The sequence below is a fragment of the Schistocerca cancellata genome, chromosome 2, assembly GCF_023864275.1.
Source record: "Schistocerca cancellata isolate TAMUIC-IGC-003103 chromosome 2, iqSchCanc2.1, whole genome shotgun sequence".
Lineage (NCBI taxonomy): Eukaryota > Metazoa > Arthropoda > Insecta > Orthoptera > Acrididae > Schistocerca > Schistocerca cancellata.
This window is the reverse complement of record NC_064627.1, coordinates 550,839,734-550,861,318: the sequence shown is the minus strand read 5'-3', so window position 1 is coordinate 550,861,318 and position 21,585 is coordinate 550,839,734. Positions and strand designations below refer to the sequence as shown.

General features: G+C 42.9%; 1 protein-coding gene across 1 annotated transcript in view; it reads left to right on the top strand.

The window, feature by feature from the left end:
- Positions 1-19,076: 19,076 nt before the first annotated feature.
- The window catches only part of LOC126156185 (uncharacterized), a 120,048-nt gene continuing 117,539 nt past the window's right edge, over positions 19,077-21,585 (top strand). Inside the window, exon 1 of the mRNA XM_049916282.1 lies at positions 19,077-19,928. Within this exon, the coding sequence (XP_049772239.1) occupies positions 19,077-19,928 (852 nt within the window). The remainder of the gene's footprint in view (positions 19,929-21,585) is intronic.

The window sequence follows — 21,585 nt, the reverse complement described above, 5'->3', positions numbered from 1 at the left end:
CCTGCACAGCGGAAGATAGGTATAAACTGTCACTGCGCACATTTATTAAAAGGGATTTGCAATTTATGTGCTATTTTCAGTGAATGTAAGTACAGGATAGTTCGAAATGAATACAGAGATTACAAATGGCTATAACTATAATAAAACATAGCGATCGTCGATAAGGATTTCAGAGAATATAAAAGTTCAATTTTTTCTTTCATTGTTTTGTGCTGTTTCTTCAAAGTGCCAGTGCCACATGCGAATGCTGTTGGATTTTGGACGTGCTTGATTGTGTGGCTGACGAAATCTACCTTGTTTTTTGACGACGAAATGACAGTTGTTATGTTACAACTAGCAGAATTTCTTCTATATTAACTCCGTAATTTTCACTTACTACAAGGAACTTTCCATTTTTCATCAGAGCGCATGCGCCGTCTTCCGATTCACAGCGCTTGCGCCGTGATGAAAATTTTGAACTTCCTATTATATTATCTGAAATTCTTGTCTGTGGATCACTACGCTTCAAATAACTGCAGCCGTTTGTAATCGGTACACTGATTTTTGACTGTCTTGTGCAAGTAGGGACACACACAAAGTTTTCCGATACACTGAGTCTAACAATGGTGGTAAAGATGTTTAACAGCTTACAGTGCCCGTTTCCTAAACAGAGAAATTTTTGATGACCACAAAGGTGATAGTGACGAGGAATTGCATCCTAACGATAGTGACCATAGTTTGAGACGTCGTTAGACTGAAGCAGTTTGTGAGAAATGATTGCAGAATTTTGTCTTTGTTAAATATTTGTACTGTAGTTGTGCTGTTAAAAGGAGACGTGCTGTTTTCCGAAGTTACTATCTGCCTCTTCGTGCGGACATGCGGTACTGAGCTATCTCCAAGCCGCTACAGCGATTGTACACAGAGTCTAGTTGCCTGAGCGATGTGAAAGCCGCCAGTAGCGTCCGATCACTACACCAGTTCGGTAAGTAACACTGCAACAGAACCTAGCGACTGGACACGCTTTTTACCTTGTGACACGTAAAGCTTAATATACTGGCTGCACTCAGATTATATTCACACTTACTTTTGACGCAGTCACACAGCGACGACGTAGAAGATGCCCGCCGCCAAGTGTAATTTTATTAGAAAGAGCTGCGATGTCGAAATCATAGCATCAGATTGGCATGTGTCTGTGAAGTCTTAAGACCATGTAACGACCATACGGACTGGGCAAGACACGAGTTTACAACACATTTGATAGCAACTATATCATTTGTGCAGAAACATTAGTCATCTGCAGGGCCGTGCAGACGTCAATCTTTTCAAAGGCAAACATTTCAAGGTCCTTCCGTGAATGCTGCCATTTTTGTAAATTCGTTAGCATCATGTTCCACTGATGAGACTAACAACTCATCATAAATACTGAAACTAAAGTAAGTGGATTACTGTGATTAAACATTCTCCAGTACGTGTTTTACTCACCACCACCACATGAGCATTCACAATCTTGCATTCACTTTGGGATTCAGAAGCTACTACCCTACACCAGTAGCTCTGTCGACTGCAAGAAATTGGTGCAGGGAATGGCGTGGGCGCAGTAACATTTGAACTTTTAAGCTTAAAGAATGGAAGAAGGTACTGTAGACGTGTTGCACACACTAGTGGAAGGGTACGAGTTAGTCGAAAATACCACTTCTGCCAGAAAAATACGGTGCTCATTGGTGATGTCGACTCGTAAGCAACGATAATATACCCCTCTACCAGTTTAGAGCGTCCCGATGAAGACCTCACGTCAGTGTCCAATTAACAAGGAGCTATTGCTGCACTTCTCAACACAAACTGAGCGCATTTCGACTGAGCATGTTGGAGATAGAGCTCATGCCTTCGATCGTTTTTGATCAGTTTCTATGAACGTTGAGATGTTCGACAGATGAGCAGTTATGAAACACCGGTGTTTCCTAACTTCTCTGGTGTCAAGCGAAATCCATTAAATAAGTAGAAGCATAAGCTGTGAGACCATAATGGACTGGTACACAGAATTAATGGTAATCAAATTATCGTTGTAAATCTTGCTATATCTCTTCTTCTTCTTTGGCCTCTGCCTTTGTCCCAAATTGTGCACAGGATCTGCAGGGTTAAGCATGGATTTGGCATGGTTAAATTTAAGGGGTGGCCGGATGCCCTTCCTGCTGCCACCCCATACCCCCTGGGACGAAAGTAATTTACCCCAGCTGTCTGCATCTAGTGTAAATCATGAAATAGTGCAAATGTGTTTCAAATGTCTGCGAGTCAGGTAACTGAGGTGGGACAAGGGGACCAGCCCGGCAGTCACCCAGTGCGATGTGGAAAACCGCCTAAAAACCACATCCAGGCTGGTAGGCACTAGAGATGGGGGATCTGCTCCTGAACTGATACATAGAGTTGAATCTTTCAAAGGAGTGAACAATCAGTGCTTCAGAAAAAAAGAATGGTAGCTCCAAACGTTTCCCATGGCAGAGAGAGAGAGAGACGGAGCATATCAGCGGCGCCTCTGCTGGTCAGAGCACAGTGCACGCCACACAACACAGCCAGCGCCGGCCTCTGCCCTGCTTCTACCTTGGCTGCCTGCATTGTGCAGTGCCCCATTGGATTTTGTATTTCACATATGCCGTGCCGTCTCTGTGCGTCGTCTGCCGCGTGCAGTGTCTGGCGCAGCTTAACTTAGCATCACACTCTGTCGGCGATCGTTTCAGTCGCACGTCCTGCCCTCTGGGCAGTTTATGTGAGCAACAGGACAGAGAGCCTCCTAGCGTAGAACATAGGAACTACTTGCAACAACCTGCTCGCAAGAGAATGGACGATTTGTCTTGGAGCGGGTGACTGGTGGCCCTTCACCGCTCCCCCCACCCTCGGAACTCGCCCGCTCAACGCTCACCCCACCGTTCTCGACTCTAGCCAGAGCGTTGAGCAAAGCAACTCAGGTGTCTCTCTGGTCTCTGCCGTCTTAGCTCACGCAGTAATACAGCTCGCGGCTCGACCTGCTCGACTCAGTGCTTCTGCATCGGAGTTCGTCTCTACTGGATATTGTTCTTCGTAGTAATACCGCTATGTATATTACATTATTATGTTATGTATACATCATTTATTTTTATTTGTTTAAACTGATCAGATTAGGTTCCTGACGACTCCTCTTACTATAGGATTTTTATTATGGACACTCGAATTTACGCTTTAATTACGAGCGAACCGATAAACGTATCGCAAAATGTGATACACCAATATTTTCCTTGTTTTATTCTGCGTAAGGCTATATGCAGCACTTTCGTCTTACAGTCAAATTTATATTTTTTTTCTTATTCGGGTACGGATTTTGCGATTTTATGCGTCTTCGGAAGGAAACTTTCACTTTAAAAATATATGGCATGTGATGTATTTGTACGAGGTTAATGAAATTTTAATACATTATAGCCAAATATATTGTTAATGTAAATCTCAAGTTACAACATTTTCCGATCACCCAAAAAACCACGATAGTGCAAAATAAATCAATAATCCAAAACTTTGTCATATCGTGGAAATTTCAATAAACAATACAAAATTCTTACTCATTATCTGTGTTACTTCAAAATAGGATCAAATAAGATCAAAATACAGGTATAGTACTGGAATAAACCAAGTTTAAAGGGCAATGTGCCTTTCATTTATTTTCTATTGTAAATGAGTGGTGAGTCATGAAAAAGAGCTAATTCATTTCAGGGAGTGAACAGTTCTGATCCGATCTCTGAAAAGAACAGTTTTGCCCATCTCTAGTAGGCACACCAGCCCTCGTCGTTAATCGGCTGGGCGGATTCGAACCGGGGCTGGCGCGCCTACCTGAGTCTAGGAAGCAGCGCATTAGTGCTCTCGCCTAAACCGGCGGTTTAAATCTTCCTGATGTATCTGCACTCAAAATTTACCTTTAGAGTACAAATAAATCAGTCTTCCCCATTTATTTTTCATGTCGCATCCTCCATGTAGAAACATTACTTGTGGAAACGCTTATGCACTCTTCCTAAACTGGTTCCCATAAAACAAGGGAAAGCGTGTCACATCGCTATAATCCAAAATCTTGTGTCAAATGTGATGAAAATCAGCCGTAACGCAGTATACACGGCATAACGAAAGTGAAACTTGTATAAACAGATCTAGTAAATTATTTATGTTGCTACATAGAATGCATATGTAAAATATACAGATGAACGTCTCAAATTGGTGTAATAGTAGTAACATCATCACCAAAGGGAACAAAGATGGATGATTCGGGTATGAAGTCTCATCTACGATGGTGTTAGAAGTGGTGAAGCACAGCACTGAAGTGCAGAAAGGTGGGAAATCGGCCGAAACCATTTCGAATTAAACATCTCGATATTCGTCTTAAACTATTTAGGGAAACCAATGAAAACTGAAATCTCTGATGCTGACGAACACTTGAACCTCACATTCCCCTCATACGAGTCCAACGGCTTCCCATCGTCACAACTCACCAGTTCTCAATACGGAACTCAACAAGATTGTAGGAAATACAGAGTTGTATGGTGCTGTTAATGACGGGGTCTATGGACTCTATAAACAATGTACGCCTACATATACTTCTATATTGTGCAAGTGAATGTGAGGCGCATAGCAGAGGGTACGTGCCACTGTACCGGTAATTGGGATGTCTTACCGTTCCATTCACGTATGGAGCGCGGGAAGAATGAATGCTTCTGTGTGTGCAGTAATAATCTTATCCTCACTATCCCTATGTAAGGGGGTTGTATATTCCTAGTCATCATTTTATTCAGGTTCTTGAAACTGTATTAGTAGACTTTCTGGGGGTAGTTTACGTCTGTCTTCAAGTGTCTGCCAGTTCAGTTCCTTCAGTATCTCTGACACCCTCCCACAGATCAAAGAAACCAGTGACCATTCGTGCTCCCCTTCTCTGTGTACGTACAATATACCCTGTTTATCCTATTTGGGAAATGTCTCACACACTTGAGCCTTATTCTAGAACCAGTCGCAGAAGTGTTTTGTAAGCAGTCTCCTTCGTAGACTGATTGCACTTCCCCAGTATTCTACAAATAATCCGAAGTCTACCACCTGCTTTACACACAAATGTGCCTATGCGATCATTCCATATCATATCCCTACAAAACGTTACATCAAGGTATTCGTATGAATTCGAAGATACCAACAGTGACTCAGTGATGTTATAGTCATAGGATACTATGTTTTTATGTTTTGAGAAGTGGACAGCTTTACAGTTCTGAACATTTTAAGCAAGCTGACAATCTTTGCACCACTCTGAAATCGTATCAAGATCTGACTCAATATTTATGCAGCTTCTTCCAGATAGTACTTCATTATAGATAACTGCATCGTCTGCAAAAAGTCTAAGGTTACTATCAATATTGTCTGCAAGACTGTTTACATACAACATGAACAGCAACGGTCCCAGCACACTTCCCTGGGACACACCTGAAGTTACTTCTACACCTCTCGATGACTCTCTAAGTAAGATAACGTGCTGCGTCCTCCCTACCAAAAAGTCCTCAATCCAGTCACAAATTTCACTTAATACCCCATATGATCGTACTTTTGACGGTAAACGTAGTTGTAGTACTGAGTCAAATGCTTTACGGAAATCAAGAAATACAGCATCTACCCGACTGCCTTGATCCAAAGCTTTCAGTACGTCATGTGTGAAAAGCGCGAATTAAGTTCCATATGATCGTTGTTTCAGAACCCATGCTGGTTGGCATAGACGAAGTCGTTCTTTTGAAGGTACCTCATTATGCTTGAGCTCAGAATATGTTCTCTAAGATTCTATAAGAAATCTGTCAAGGATATTAGACAGCAGTTTTGTGGATCACTTCTGCTACCCTTCTTGTAGGCGGTTGTGACGCGTTTTTTTCCCAAGAACTGGGTATGGTTTCGATGGATTATAGTTAGAAGAGGGGCTAACGCATTCTCGTATTCAGTATAGAATATGATAGGGATTCCAAATGAGCCCAGGAGCCTTATTCAGCTGTTTGTCAACACCACTGATACTAATATTTATTTCATTCATCTTTTTCAATGGTACGAGGATTAAATTGTGGCAATTCTCCTGTGTTCTTCTTTGTAATGGAGCGTTTCAAAACGGAGTTAAGCATTTCAGCTTTTGCTTTTCTGTCATCATTTTCATTTCCTGTCTCATTCGCTGGGGATTGGACACTACCTCTGGTGCCACTAACAGCCTTTACATATGATCAAAATTTCTATGGGTTTTTTGAAAGATCGTTTGATAATATTCTGCCACGGTAGTCACTGAAGGCATCGCGCTTTGCTTTCTTGTCAGCGAAGTGTGTTTCATTCAGCATCTCTCTATATACAGTCTTATGCTTTGTTTTACACCTATTATGCAGTAGTCTGTATTTCTTTAGAAGTTGCTTTACATTGACTGTGTACCATAAGGTCTCTCCCATTATGAATGCTTCTACAAGACACGTCGTATCCAGTGAGTGATCTATTATTCTCTTAAAATTAAGCCATAGTTGCTCTACATCGTCTGCCGTGTGCTGAAAGTTTCAAGTTCCTGAATGACTTTTTTATCAAGTTTATCGAACATACATAGGTCTATCTTTCTTCTTGTTTTTACTGTCGTTTGTACTTTGGTAATCATTGTTGCCACAGCGGCGTCGTGGTCACTGACATCCTCAAAGCGACCATGTCTATTTGTTGCCATTAAATCCAATATATTCTCATCGTGAGTGGGATTCATAACTGTCTGTTCTAGGTAGTTTTCAGAGAAGGCATTTAGTAACGTTTCACCCGTATCTCTTATCACGTCTATCACTAACAAAACTATAATTTTGCCAGTTAATTGTTGGATAATTTAACTCTCCACCGACGATTACGGTGTAATTAGGAACTTACGTACAACCGAACTGAGGTTTTTTCTGAAGCTTTCGGCCGCATCAGGAGATGATTCCGGTGGGGGACAGAAGGATCCAGTTGTACTCACCCTGATACTGAGTCTTTCCCAAACAATCTCACAAGTAGCTTCAGTTTCTACCTCGGTGCATTTGAATTTCTTGTCTACTGCGACAAATACACCACCTCCATTACTGACGCCTTCTTATGAATAAAACGGTCACACTGCGAATGTGACATGCGTTATATGGTGTTATACCACAGGACCCTTTACGTCATTCTCTTCACTCTGATCTGCCCCACTAGTTAAAAAACAAAGCCTAGTTAAAATAAGCTGAAAATCACATGCTGACTGCTATTCCGAGTAATTATGCATACTCTTCCTCAACTATTGACCTCCTAACGGCTGGCACGTGCAACACACACATACACCGACATATCTACGTTCAGAAAGTAACCTCCGGTTGATTTAAAAAAATACACCAAGTTAAATAAAAATATTTTAATATATACATCTTACAACTACATCTTTGCACTATTTTTCTACATAGTCTCCATAGCGATTGAGGCACTTATCGTATCTCTTCACAAGCTTTGAAATTCCTTCTGCATAAAAATCACCCGCTTGTGCCTGGAGCCAGCCTGTGACCGCATCTTTGAGCTCTTCGTCGTCATCAAACCGCTGTGACCCGAGCCATTTCTTCAAATGCATGAAGAGGTGATAATCACTTGGCGCCAGGTCTGGGCTGTAAGGTGGATGGTTGATAACGTCCCACTTGAAGGACTCAAGAAGGGCCGTTGTTCTGCGAGCAGAGTGAGGACGGGCGTTATCGTGCAAAAAAACGATACCGGAAGTCAGCATACCACGGCGTTTGTTCTGTATAGCCCGTCGTAACTTTTTTATTGTTTCACAGTACACGTCTTGATTAATGGTCGTACCACGTTCCATGAATTCAACCAACAACACCCCTTTGGCATCCCAAACCAACGTTGCCATCAGTTTTCTGGCAGAAAAATCTTGCGAGGCTTTTCTTGGTTTGGTAGGCGAATTTGAATGTGCCCACATCTTTGATTGTTCTTTTGTCTCAGGGTTCACGTACTTAATCCAGGTTTCGTCACCGGTCACGATTCTGTTTAACAATGGTTCTCCTTCGTCCTCATAACGTGACAGAAAGTCTAATGCAGAGGCCATTCTTTGAGTTTTCTGGTGGTCGGTAAGAATTTTGGGCACCCATCGTGCACAGAACTTACTGTAACCCAATCTTGCTGTCACTAACTCGTACAAGAGAGTCTTAGAAATCTGTGGAAAACCAGTAGACAACTCCGACATTGAGAAACGTCGATTTTCACGAACTTTTGCATCAACTGTCTGAACGAGTTCGTCAGTCACCAATGATGGTCTACCATTCCTCTCTTCATCATGAACGTTTTCTCGTCCACTTTTAAATAAACGTACCCATTCACGGACAACTCCTTCACTCATAACTCTTGGTCCGTACACGGCACAAAGCTCACGATGAATAGCTGCTGCAGAATATCCTTTGGCTGTAAAAAACCTTATGACAGCACGCACTTCACATTTGGCGGCGTTTTCTATTGCAGCACACATTTCAAACTGCCACAAAAACTAAACTAGCGCAGGTACGACGTTCACTCGACCACGGCTTGATGCCGACTGACCTGTTGAGTGCGTGAACGCACAGATGGCGTCGCTACTCCCCCCACAACCCGCACTGTGACCGATCGGAGGTTACTTTCTGAACCGCCCTCGTACATGTGCCACTGACGCCTGAGCCTCCTCTTTATATGAAATGAGATGCTTCAGTAACACTATAATATCTACTGCTTACTGTGTAATCCCACGCAACACTGAAGGTAAGTGCTGACAGATGTGAATATTACCGAATTATCACTTTAATAAGTAATGGTTGCAAAATAGAGACACAAATTATTTGAGGGTGGATGGAAATACCGGTAGAAGCCGACATTGGGGAACATCAGTTCAGAAACTGGAGAAATATAGGGACACGCGATGTAATACTGACCCTCTGATTTACCTTAGAGTGAGGAAAGGCAAACTTATGTTTGTAGTAGCCTACTTACAGATGTAAGCAGCCACAAACCGCGCGTTAATTCTGTGTTGCTTCGTTCTTTCCCCAGTCCAGACGAATGCACACACTCATTGCAGAAGAAAATAAAACTATATGGTTGGTAAAAGTGGACTGTGTATTTAAAACTACATTATGAGACACAGTTACAGACACGTCCAAACGGTTTGGCGGGCAAGTCCAACATCCTCTTCTTCTGTCCTTGTCCAGACGGCCGCACCATTGTGTGTAGGGCCAATTAGAATCCTTATCTGCAGCGACTGACGGGAAGCTGCTGTGCCTTCGCGAGGGCATCTTGTGTCATTACACCACAGTAGATTCAAATAAAAATTTTAGAAATGCATAATGAAGTCTCTGTTTGAAATTCTGAAGGCGGCAGGCGAAAAATAGAGGGAGCGAAAGGTTATCTACAACTTCTACATAAAACATACTGCAGTTGTAAGACCCTGGGAAATGTAAGAGAAGCGTGCTTTAGATGAGAGTGAGACAGGTTTGTAATCTATCCTTTATATATTACAACAGTGTAACTGAAGGTAATAATGCCATGCATTCAGTTAATTTTCTCTAACGTCCTGTAGAGACAAGAAAATTGTCAAATTTTAATGAATTCGGTCCAAATACATCCTTTATAGATTCTTTTTAAAATAATTGGCTATATTTAGTATTTTTTCAGATATAATTTTTGTATAGGAAAGGGAGAACCAGTGTTTGTAAGGCTGGTATTACACTATCAAATTTCTTTGTCAAATATTTGATCAAAGATGTGATCAAATATTCCGTCAAATATATTTGACAAAGATCTTTGACGTAGCGCTAGAAGGGGTATTACACTGTCATCATATTTTTCGTCAAAGTTCAAGATGGCTGACAACAACAACTTGTTATTAACCGCAGCAGTTGCATGTACCACAATTGCACTGTGTGCACATGCGGAAGGGAAGCGGAGGAAAAAAAGGAAACATACCTGGGTGAAGCCGTGGGTTTTGCGACGACACGATAAAAGCATTCAACAAAACTTGTTACGTGAGCTTATAGTGGAGGACGTCAAGTAGTACATAAATTACTTAAGAATGGATAAGCATATATTTCTGTATGTGCTCAGTGAAGTGTATATTCATATTACAAACTACAATATTCACTTAAGAACCGCTATATCTGCAGAAGACAGGCTCACTGTAACACTCCGATTCCTTGCTACAGGAGAGGGTTAGGTTAGGTTAGGTTAGGTCAGGTCAGGTCTCCAATCTTCTTAATCTAGTTTTGTATTCAGGGTGCCTCGCGTTGTAAAGTGCCTCATCAGCTTCACACATCTCTATTAATTTTGTAGTTGTCGGCACACACCAATTGCATTTATCAGCAATGTTTATAAAAACACTACAGACGACAGAACGCTGAAGCGATGCTAGCGCTCCACGTGGTAACACGTCACATTGCAGTGAACAGCTAGGCCCTAGATTTGATCAAATATTGGACGACATTTGACAAAGTTCCCTATTACAGCATCAAATATCTTCGACAAAGATTTTTGACAAAAATATTTGACAAAGAAATCTGATAGTGTAACACCGGCCTAAGGAATAGTGAAGGTAAAAACGCCAGTCTCAAAGTCTCTCACATTTATGACACCCAATACACTACACATTATTCAATAATGAAAAAATGCGTCATTGTAACCAATAATGGAAGTGATACATTCAACAACTATAGAAACCACGGAAAATTTAAGCATACAATGAACTTCCAATTCAGTTACTTTCAAATTCAACATGCCAACTTCACATGACATACACAGCCCTGATTTTTTTACAGATCCATTATCACTTGTTTCAAGATGCCATGTTTTACATTGTGTGCACTGAATCCAATCCTTCTTCCTCCTTTTGTCTTCGAAGTAACTACCACAATCACCGCAGTATACATCCTTATTATAGGACTTGGAGTGTGCTTTGATTGAGATTATCTTTCCAGAATTTGCAAGACTAGATGTTGATGCTGTTGATAAATCAGTATTAAACAACTGTCTATTGAGAACTGTTGCTCTGGATTACGGACAAGTTCCTTAGTTGGCGTCTTCCCTTCATCCTTGCTCGCCAGTCTTGAAAAGTTCTTCGTGGAATGTTAAACGTCCTTGAAGTCTCCGAAACAGTAATTCGGATCTCACTGCTTCAATTGCCTTCCGTCGATCCTCAGTATAGCACTTTGCACAATGATTTGGACAGGGCTTACCCAATCATCACCCAGATGAGAAAAATACACAAATTGAGTTATTAAAGTTTTTATCAAATGTATTGAAAAATATTTAAAGATTTTAAAGTTTATTTATATGCTTTAATACACGAAAGAATGTAACCGAAACATTAAAAGAGAATGATGAGACTAGAAATTTATCCATACCTCCTTTAACCCGCGGAAAATATTCAGTGCCAATAGAAAGCAAACTTTTAGCACGCGACCTCACTCTGACAGCTGTAGAACTCACACTGAGGTTTCCTGTTGCCGCAAGGGCGCTGAAAGTAAGCAGTGGAAGATCCCCACTTTTTCATTGTTACTTACACTGTGCTGCGACCATCGTAATACTTCCAAACCAGCCATTAAACTGCGCGTGGCATTAAAACCTGCACAGCATTAATACCTTCAGTTAGCCTATGTACCTTGGGCGAGCTGTGAGAACAAAGGAGCAGTTTGGTAACGGAGTTAAGGTTACTGAAAAAGAAATAAAAACTTTGAGGTTTACTGAAGATATAATAATCCTGTTGGAGACTCCAAAGGACTTGGAAGAGCAGCTCAAGGAACTGGATAGTGTTTTGAAACGAGGTTATAAGATGCATGTCAACATAAGTAAACCAAGGATAACAGAATGTGGTCGAAATAAATCTGGCAATGCTACGGATTTAGATCATTAAATAAGACACTAAAAGCATTAGATGAGTTTCAGCAGCAAAATAACTGACGATGGCTGCACTAAAGAGGTTATAAAAGGGCAGGTTGGCAGCAGCAGAAAAAGCGTTCCTGAAAAAGAGAAATTTGTTAAAACGGAATATAAATTTGTTTTACAAAATCTTTCCTGAAAGTATTTCGTTCATCTGATAAGGGTGTGTCCTTGTATGAAAGTAAAATGTAGACGTTAAACATTTCACACTAAAGGATTATAGAAGGTGCTGAAGTGCACTGTGGAAGAATGCTGAAGATTATATAGATAGACCGGATTATTAATGAGCAGACGCTGAATTGAACTGACTAAAAACACATTTACGACACAACCTGAACAAAAGGAGGGTTCTTCTGATAGGGAACGTGCTGTAAATTTACCAACATAGACGTCAGGTTAAGAAGGGTGTAAGACAGGGATGTAGTCTTTCGCCGTTACTGTTCAATCTATACATCGAAGAAACGATGACGGAAATAACAGAAAGGTTCAAGAGTGGAATTAAAAGTCAAGGTGGAATGATATTAATGATAGGATTCGCTGATGACATTGCTGTCATCAGTGAAAGTGGAGAAGAATTAAAGGATTTGCTGAATGGAATGAACAGCCGAATGAGTACAGAATATGGACTGAGCGTAAATCGAAGAAAGACGGAAGTAGTGAGAAGTAGCAGGAATGATAACAGCGAGAAATTAAACATCACAATTAATTGTCGCAAACCATTGACGGACGGAGCAAGGAGGATATTAAAAGCACACTAGCACTGCCGAAAAAGGCATTCATGATTAAGAGAAGTCTACTGGTATCAAACATGGGCCTTAATCTGAGGAAGAAATTTCTGAGAATGTACGTCTGGAGCACAGCATTGTATGGTAGCGAAACATCAACTGTGGGAAAACCGGATTAGAAGAGAATGGAAGCATTTGAGATGTGGTGCTACAGAAGAATATATGGAAAATACTGGTAAAAGGAAGGGACATTACGGAATAACTTCCATGGTACTAAAGGGAGCGGTAGAGGATAAAAACTATAGAGAGAAACTGAGATTGCAATACATCCAGCAGATAACTGAGACTTAGGTTACAAGTGTTGCTAAGGACTTCCCTCGAAAACCGATGTAAGTATTAGACATAGGATTAGACATAAGCGTTACATTAAAGCTGTAGAAACATATTTTTCTCAATTTGGGACACACTTCTCAACAATATTGGCAAATATAGATGTTGACAAATTTGGATTGCTTCCCACGAGTAATGTTATTCTGCAGAACTTAAGAAGAACAAACGTATCGAACAGTCCTAAACCATTCCCTATTACAGAATGTTCTCATTTCAATGCAATTATTTTATTATGTGTACACAAAAGAAGCCTGGAAATGAAAGACCTCAAAGGCACAAACTAGAGAATTTGATACAAATAGTTGCAACGAAGGAAGAATACAATCAGCTACTAAAAGAAGATCAATCCCTTTCAGATGTATAAACAAGGCTTACAAATTATTTTAAACACATTATATGGAAAAAAACTGGATGTAACTGGGGGAGATACAGTATATCAGTATTGTTGTAAATGCCAATGGAAAGTAGCCATATCTTGTTGTACTCTCAGAAAATGGTGGATCCAAGGACATTAAGCACATTAGAGTACACAAAAGAATTTTGTTTATAATCCTCCATCCTCATTTGGATCTGCTTAGAAGTTTGCAGTGTACCTACGTACGGTCGTTCCTAACATTGTGCATCTATCAATAGAAAAGCCGGTTACAGAATTTAAAGTTGTTGGAGTAACTACATTTAACGACCATTCATTTGCTAGAAGTTACAGGGTTTAAAGATGCGGAACAACTGCATTTAACTACCATTTATTTGCTAAACGGCTAAATTTAAAGTTCTGTACGTAAATACCATTAGGACGTGGGGACGAACTGCCATCTTCCACCCAAAAGGATGTGTAATGTCTTAACATTATTAATATGCAGGAAATAAAGGACGAAATTAAAATTCTAGACACTCTTGGCTAGAAGAAGTGCTCTACAGCGTGTACACAAGTGAAGTGCCTGATTCTTGTGGTTTCCTCTTAACATGGAGCCCCGCTCTAGTCGTAGCATTTGTTGCACCTTGATCATTGTATTCGGGCATACACAACAGCTGTGTCCAGCCTCCGTTGAATTCCAGTAATGAGTGGGAGGACTCAGTCCCCGCCACTGCTATAGCCTGATAACTGGACTTTGGCACTGTTGTACCAGTTATAGACAAACTATGGTTAGTTATGGACAAACACTAGAAACAATTTAGACTCGGGAATAACATCGTTACATTTAATTTTAGGCTCCATTCTGCCTTACACTAAGTGTGAACAAAAATCGAACCACAGTCGTCATGTTTTCGTCTACAACAAATAGTTGCGTATTTGTGATAGACAGTACAGACAATTTAAAAGTTGAAATAACATTGTGGCACTTAATATGAGGGGTCAACTATGATTTACACCATAAGCCACGTGTGTTTTGTAACAGTATAGAAGAATATTTTGGCACACAACACAGACAGTTTTTGGTATCTTTAAAATATTCTTTTTCTTTGGTACAAAGTTCTATCTATACTAGTCGTCTCGTGTACCTTACCGGCAACTTCAGTCAGTAGTGCCAATAAGTACCCACGTGTGTACTTTCGTAGAATGATAATACAAACCATCTGGACGTGGAAATAACATCATGATATGTAATTTCGTTATTCTTTGTACCTTGAACCAAGCAGGGGTGCAAAGATCAAATTTTAGCTGTCACCAAGTCTGGTAGAAAGAACAAGTTGTTCGACACTAGGGTACATGTTGATTGGTTGCTTCGTTTTAATGACCTATAAAATACTGGACTGTGACTGGAAAAGCAAGACGTGTACCTTGGTTTAGAAGCACTCTGATTGGCCTATTTCCAAGAAAGAAGTGTAGCTTAAGAAGGTAAAAGATAACTGGATGATAAAATACAGAGTGTTTCAAAAAGAATATACGTATTACAAAGTATTATTTTGTCCAAACTATCGATCGCTGCGCCTCGGCCTGGCTATTGGAGAAAGGAATACATAGTCTAATTTATATTAATAACCGCTAGATGTCAGTTGTCTTCATTTTGATAGGTAACCGTCATATGTTTAAAATGCCTGCTGCGCAGCAGAAATCATTTTGTGCTCTGTAGTTTGCGAAGTGCAATTCCGTGGTTACAGTGCAAAGACGTTTCAGGCTGAGGTACCAAATTGATCCTCCGAATGGGTGGAACATTCACATATGATATCGACAGCTTCTAGGTACAGGATGTGTATGCAATAGAAGGAGCCCTGGACGCTCTCGTGTTCCTGAAGAAGATGTTGCACGAATTCAAACTGATTTCCATCATCGTCACTCTGTTCTCACAGCTCTGACTGCAGCCCACTACGACGTGTCTGGCCTGCCACATCCATCAAAAACGTATCAGGCCAGTGACCCATATCAGCCTCGTTGCCACCCCCAGACTCATCAGCTACTAGCACTGCAGCTTCCGGCTGAAATGCGAGAAGTCACCACCATGTCTCCCACTACACTGCCTGCCGCTCCAAACGCCACTCACTATCACCGACAACCTTGACGCCCTGCACTGACCATCAGTGATGCACCGGTGGCTTCCTGGCTTCTGCACTGCAGCCACAGAGCTGGCCTCCAGGAGAAATTGATCGTCTCATGATATCCCATCTTGTCTTGGACCGGTACTAACTGCAGCTTGAATCCCACTGACCACACCCTCTGACCCAAGACTTGGGCCAGAGAAACGCTGACACAGTCGGCTGCAAAGGCAGGTTGAAGAACATGCCACAAATTTCAGATTCACAGCACAACCCCAGTGGCCAACTGAATTATTTGTACCAACGTTCATTGCTCATGTGACGTGGATCCTATTAACATTCGAGCCCCGACACACACTTGTTGTGAAAGATCCTTTCTTATAGCAGTTCACGTATTCGTGACTAAAGTTTATATTTGTCAGCATTTGTAAAACTCTGTGTCCTGTTGTAAATATTATTGCGTCTGTATGACTGGAACCTCCGTTGTGGCACTACCTCTAACGTGCAGGCGAGCAGTGCATACTACATGCCTGTCTTGTCTCCCTGGCTTCTGAAGTATCTCTCATCGTCACCTGGTATGTCTAGAGAAACGCATTTTTCCGCCTCCACGCACATGCGGAGGCGCAACACGGATCTAGGGTGGTCATCTGAGTACCTTTTTTCACATAAGCATTATATTTTGTTTGCGTATGGATCGACAGCTGCGACATATTTTTAAAAGAATACATTGTGCATTATTGGCAGTACAATTTTCAGTTTTTTTGCAGCTGGCCAATTTTGACTTATGTAGTCACTAAAATGGTGCAAGTTGTTCGAGATTCTGAAAAAAGTAGGGGTAAGCTATAGGGAGAGACGGGTCATATACAATATGTACAACAACCAAGAGGGAATAATAAGAGTGGACGATCAAGAACGAAGTGCTCGTATTAAGAAGGGTGTAAGACAAGGCTGTAGCCTTACGCCCCTACTCTTCGATCTGTACATCGAGGAAGCAATGATGGAAATAAAAGAAAGGTTCAGGAGTGGAATTAAAATACAAGGTGAAATGATATCAATGATACGATTCGCTGAGGACATTGCTATCCTGAGTGAAAGTGAAGAAGAATTAAATGATCTGCTGAACGGAATGAACAGTCCAATCAGTACACAGTATGGTTTGAGAGTAAATCGGAGAAAGACGAAGGTAATGAGAAGTAGTAGAAATGAGAACAGCGAGAAACTTAACATCAGGATTGATGGTCACGAAGTCAATGAAGTTAAGGAATTCTGATACCTAGGCAGTAAAATAACCAATGACGGACGGAGCAAGGAGGACATCAAAAGCAGACTCGCTATGGCAAAAAAGGCATTTCTGGCCAAGAGAAGTCTACTAATATCAAATACCGGCCTTAATTTGAGGAAGAAATTTCTGAGGATGTACGTCTGGAGTACAGCATTGTATGGTACTGAAACATGGACTGTGGGAAAACCGGAACAGAAGAGAATCCAAGCATTTGAGATGTGGTGCTGTAGACGAATGTTGAAAATTAGGTCGACTGATAAGGTAAGGAATGAGGAGGTTCTAAGCAGAATCGGAGAGGAAAGGAATATGTGGAAAACACTGATAAGGAGAAGGGACAGGATGATAGGACATCTGCTAAGACGTGAGGGAATGACTTCCATGGTACTAGAGGGAGCTGTAGAGGGCAAAAACTGTAGAGAAAGACAGAGATTAGAATACGTCAAGCAAATAATTGAGGACGTAGGTTGTAAGTGCTACTCTGAGATGAAGAGGTTAGCACAGGAAAGGAATTCGTGGCGGGCCGCATCAAACCAGTCAGTAGACTGATGACCAAGAAAAAAAAAGTCACTAACAAGCAACAGTCAGGTAACAGCACAAGTGTTGAACGATGTACAGATATTAACATGATGTGTACTAAATAGGAACGGAATGTTTCTTATACATGAGATAGAACAACGTAGAATATAACGCACATTTGTATTTGACATAATATCACTGAGAACTCATTTCATTACATATACACTACTGGCCATTAAAATTGCTACACCAAGAAGAAATGCAGATGATAAACGGGTATTCATTGGACAAATATATTATACCAGAACTGACATGTGATTACATTTTCAAGCAATTTTGGTGCATAGATCCTGAGAAATCAGTACCCAGATCAACGGCCTTGATACGCCTGGGCATTGAGTCAAACAGAGCTTGGATGGCGTGTACAGGTACAGCTGCCCATGCAGCTTCAACACGATACCACAGTTTATCAAGAGTAGTGACTGGCGTATTGTGACGAGCCAGTTGCTCGGCCACCATTGACCAGACGTTTGCAATTGGTGAGTGATTTGGAGAATGTGCTGGCCAAGGCAGCAGTCGAACATTTTCTGTATCCAGAAAGGCCCGTACGGGACGTGTAACACGCAGTCGTGCATTAGCCTGCTGAAATGTAATTTTTCACAGGGATCAAATGAAGGCTAGAGCCACTGATCTTAAATGTAACGTCCACTGTTCAAAGTACCGTGAATGCGAACAAGAGGTGACCGAGACACGTAACCAATGGCACCCCATACCATCACGCCTGGTGATACGCCAGTATGGCGATGACGAATACACGCTTCCAATGTGCGTTCACCGCGATGTCGCCAAACAGGGATGCGACCATCGTGATGCTGTAAACAGAACCTGGATTCATCCGAAAAGATGACGTTTTGCCATTCGTGCACCCAGATTCGTCGTTGAGTACACCATCGCAGGCGCTCCTGTCTGTGATGCAGTGTCAAGGGTAACCGCAGCCATGGTCTCCGAGCTGATAGTCCATGCTGCTGCAAACGTCGTTGAACTGTTCGTGCAGATGGTTGTTGTCTTGCAAACGTCCCCATCGGCTCACTCAGGAATCGAGACGTGGCTGCACGATCCGTTACAGCCATGCGATAAGATGCCTGTCATCTCGACTGCTAGTGATCCAGCACGACGTTCCGTATTACCCTCCTGAGCCCACCTATTCCATATTCGGCTAACAGTCATTGGATCTCGAACAACGCGAGCAGCAATGTCGCGATACGATAAACCGCAATCGCGATACGCTACAATCTGACCTTTATCAAAGTCGGAAACGTAATGGTACGCATTTCTGCTCCTTACACGAGGCATTACAACAACGTTTCACCAGGCAACGCCGGTCAACTGCTGTTTGTGTATGAGAAATCGGTTGGAAACTTTCCTCATGTCAGCACGTTGTAGGTGTCGCCACCGGCACCAGCCTTGTGTGAATGCTCTGAAAAGCTAATGATTTGCGTATCAGAGTATATTCTTCCTGTCGGTTAAATTTCGCGTCTGTAGCGCGTCATCTTCGTGGTGTATCAATTTTAATGGCCAGTAGTGTATGAACATCACCTTATTCTGTTGATATGCTGTGGTAATATGTGCTTGATAAAGACAAATAAAAATGTGAACTGAAAATTGTACAGCTCACAATGATATATTTTTTTAAATAGACACTCTGCAGCCATATTCGCTGACTATTTTGGTTGGAATCATACAGGTACTGAAGAAAGCTCAGTATGGGAAGAGACTCTGATTGTCAGCCTCCAGACTGGCTGAACAGAGGATTCATCACAGTCGCACTGAAGCCAGAGTACAGTGGTAAATCCCCAAGGGTGACTTCCATGACTGTGGAAAACGCTAACAAGACGCAGAGAGGCTATACGAGCAGGCTGTACAGAGTGACCGCGAAAGTGGAAGTAGCAGCAGAGGCGGAAGTTCACGCATGGCATTTGATAGTGAAGTGTTCCTATGAGACGGGGATCGTGTTGGAGGTCAGCAGGCTCCAGCAGCTGTTCCCCAGGGAGACGCTGATGCTGACCAGCCTGGTGCCTGCCGTGCACGAGGCGCTGCGCCGCCTGCAGGCTGAGGCCGTGGGTCCGCGCTGCCTGCTGGCTGCCAGCTCGCCCGTCGACGTGCTGGTGATGGAGGACCTGTCGGCCGCAGGCTACGTCCCCCCGCCAGCCGGCTTCCTGGACCTGGAGCACTGCCGGCTGGTGCTGGGCAGGCTGGCGCAGTGGCACGCCGCCTCCTGCACGCTGGATCTGGACCGCCCAGACTCCGGCGCCGACCCCCTGCTGCGGCGAGACCCCATCTGGCAGCCGCCTGTGGCCAGCCTGCTGCAGCCGTACCACAGGAAGCAGTTCCGCAGCATCGGGTTCGCGCTCGGCAACTTCCCTGACTGCTACAAGTATTCGGATAAATACAAGACAGACTCCAAGGAATGGGTGGACAAAATCGTGCATGCAGTCACTCGAAGTTGTGCTCAGAGCGATTTCAAAGTTCTGGTACATGCCGATGTATGGAATAAGAATATAATGGTTAAGTACCGTGATGGAAAGCCTGCCGACTTACGGTTTGTCGACTTCCAGGTGAGTATTCACACTACACTATTATGAATTATCCAATGAGGATACACACTGTCTGATGAAAAGTACTGAGATAGCTTTTAGTGGATATTAATATAGGGGGTGTCCACTCTTCACATTTATGACGGCCAGAACTGTGCTGTGGACACTTACAGTTAGATGTCTGAACGTCTGCTAATAATAACAGACCATTCTACCTCAAGAGGCGAAACCAGGGGAGGTAATCACAGGAAAGTTATTGTCGACCACCCATCGCCTCACAGATGCTGCTTTATGACTGAGTACACTGCCACGCTGATATAACCATTTTCTCTGAACTATTCCTCCATTGTACGCAATACACAACGCTGTGAAACGTGTTCAAATCCTTCAGCAATTAGCGTTTTCTTAAGCAACCACAAACCAACCACGAAAAACGCTCTCACACCGTACCACCACCTCCTCCATATTTCATTATTGGCACAGCATATATAAGCAACTCTCTCCACGCATTCGCGAAACCCAAACAACTCTTCCATTGGATAGCCACAGCGTACAGACTACAGCGTGATTCGTCACTCCAAACTGCTCGTTACCAGTCATCCACCGCCAGGAAGGCGGTGTCATCAGCATACTGGAGAAGATGAACAGGTGGGGGTGGCTTGAGCATATCAACCGTATACAAGAGATAAAGGAGAGGGGAGAGGACAGAGCCCTGGGGCACGTCAGCAGTGGGATAAAAGATACGGGAGTTGGTGTTGTGGATGGTGACATAGGAAGGACGGCGAGAGAGGAAGGAAGATACCAGACGGACAAAACTGATAGGCAGGGCGTAGGTTTGGAGTTTCAAGAGGAGACCAGGATGCCATACACGGTCATAGGCATTTTGGAGGTCAAGGGAAACAAAAATGGCGGAGCGACGGGAGTTGAGCTGGAAGGATAGAAGGTGAATGAAGTTAAGGAGTTGGTCTTCAGCGGAGAAGGAGGCTGGAAGCCACCCTGGGTAATGGGGAGAAAGTGGTGTTGATTAAGGTGCTGATGGATACGGCGAGAGAGCATGGATTCGAAGACCTTACTGAAGATGGAGGTGAGGCAGATGGGATGATAGGAAGAGGCGGCAGAAGGTGGTTTGTTGGCTTTGAGAAATAAGAGGACGCAGGAAGTCTTCCACAGCTCAGGGTAGAAACTGGTAGGGAGGATGACGTTATAGAGATGGGCGAGGGCAAAGGAATAGGGGCTTTCTCTATGGTGGGGGTAGGTGACACAGTCGTGACCCGGGCCGTGTTGCGTTTGGACCGCAGGATAAGTTTAATGTGCTGTGATGGGAGTGTTGATGTCGGCGGGGAGCAACTGCCCCAAGTACTGGAGACTAGGAGCAAGTGGAGCGACCGAGGTATCGGCACGTTCCATGATGGTGGGGAAAAGAGAAGATTCTAATTGGGAATCATCTGGGATGGAGAGGCTGAGCGACAGGCAGGCGCTTAAGTATTCTATCGGGGATGCCGCTATTGCCCGCTGCAACCAGGTGTTCCATTGTGGCGCCCTCACTCTAAATGCAGGCCAGGATGCGCGCCCCGCCACAGCTTACGTCGCGATGGTGCAGAGACCTCTATGGGTCTTCGACGTCCATGACGTCTGGCGGGGATTCAAATTTCACGGCGCGCGGTACCAGACAGTCATT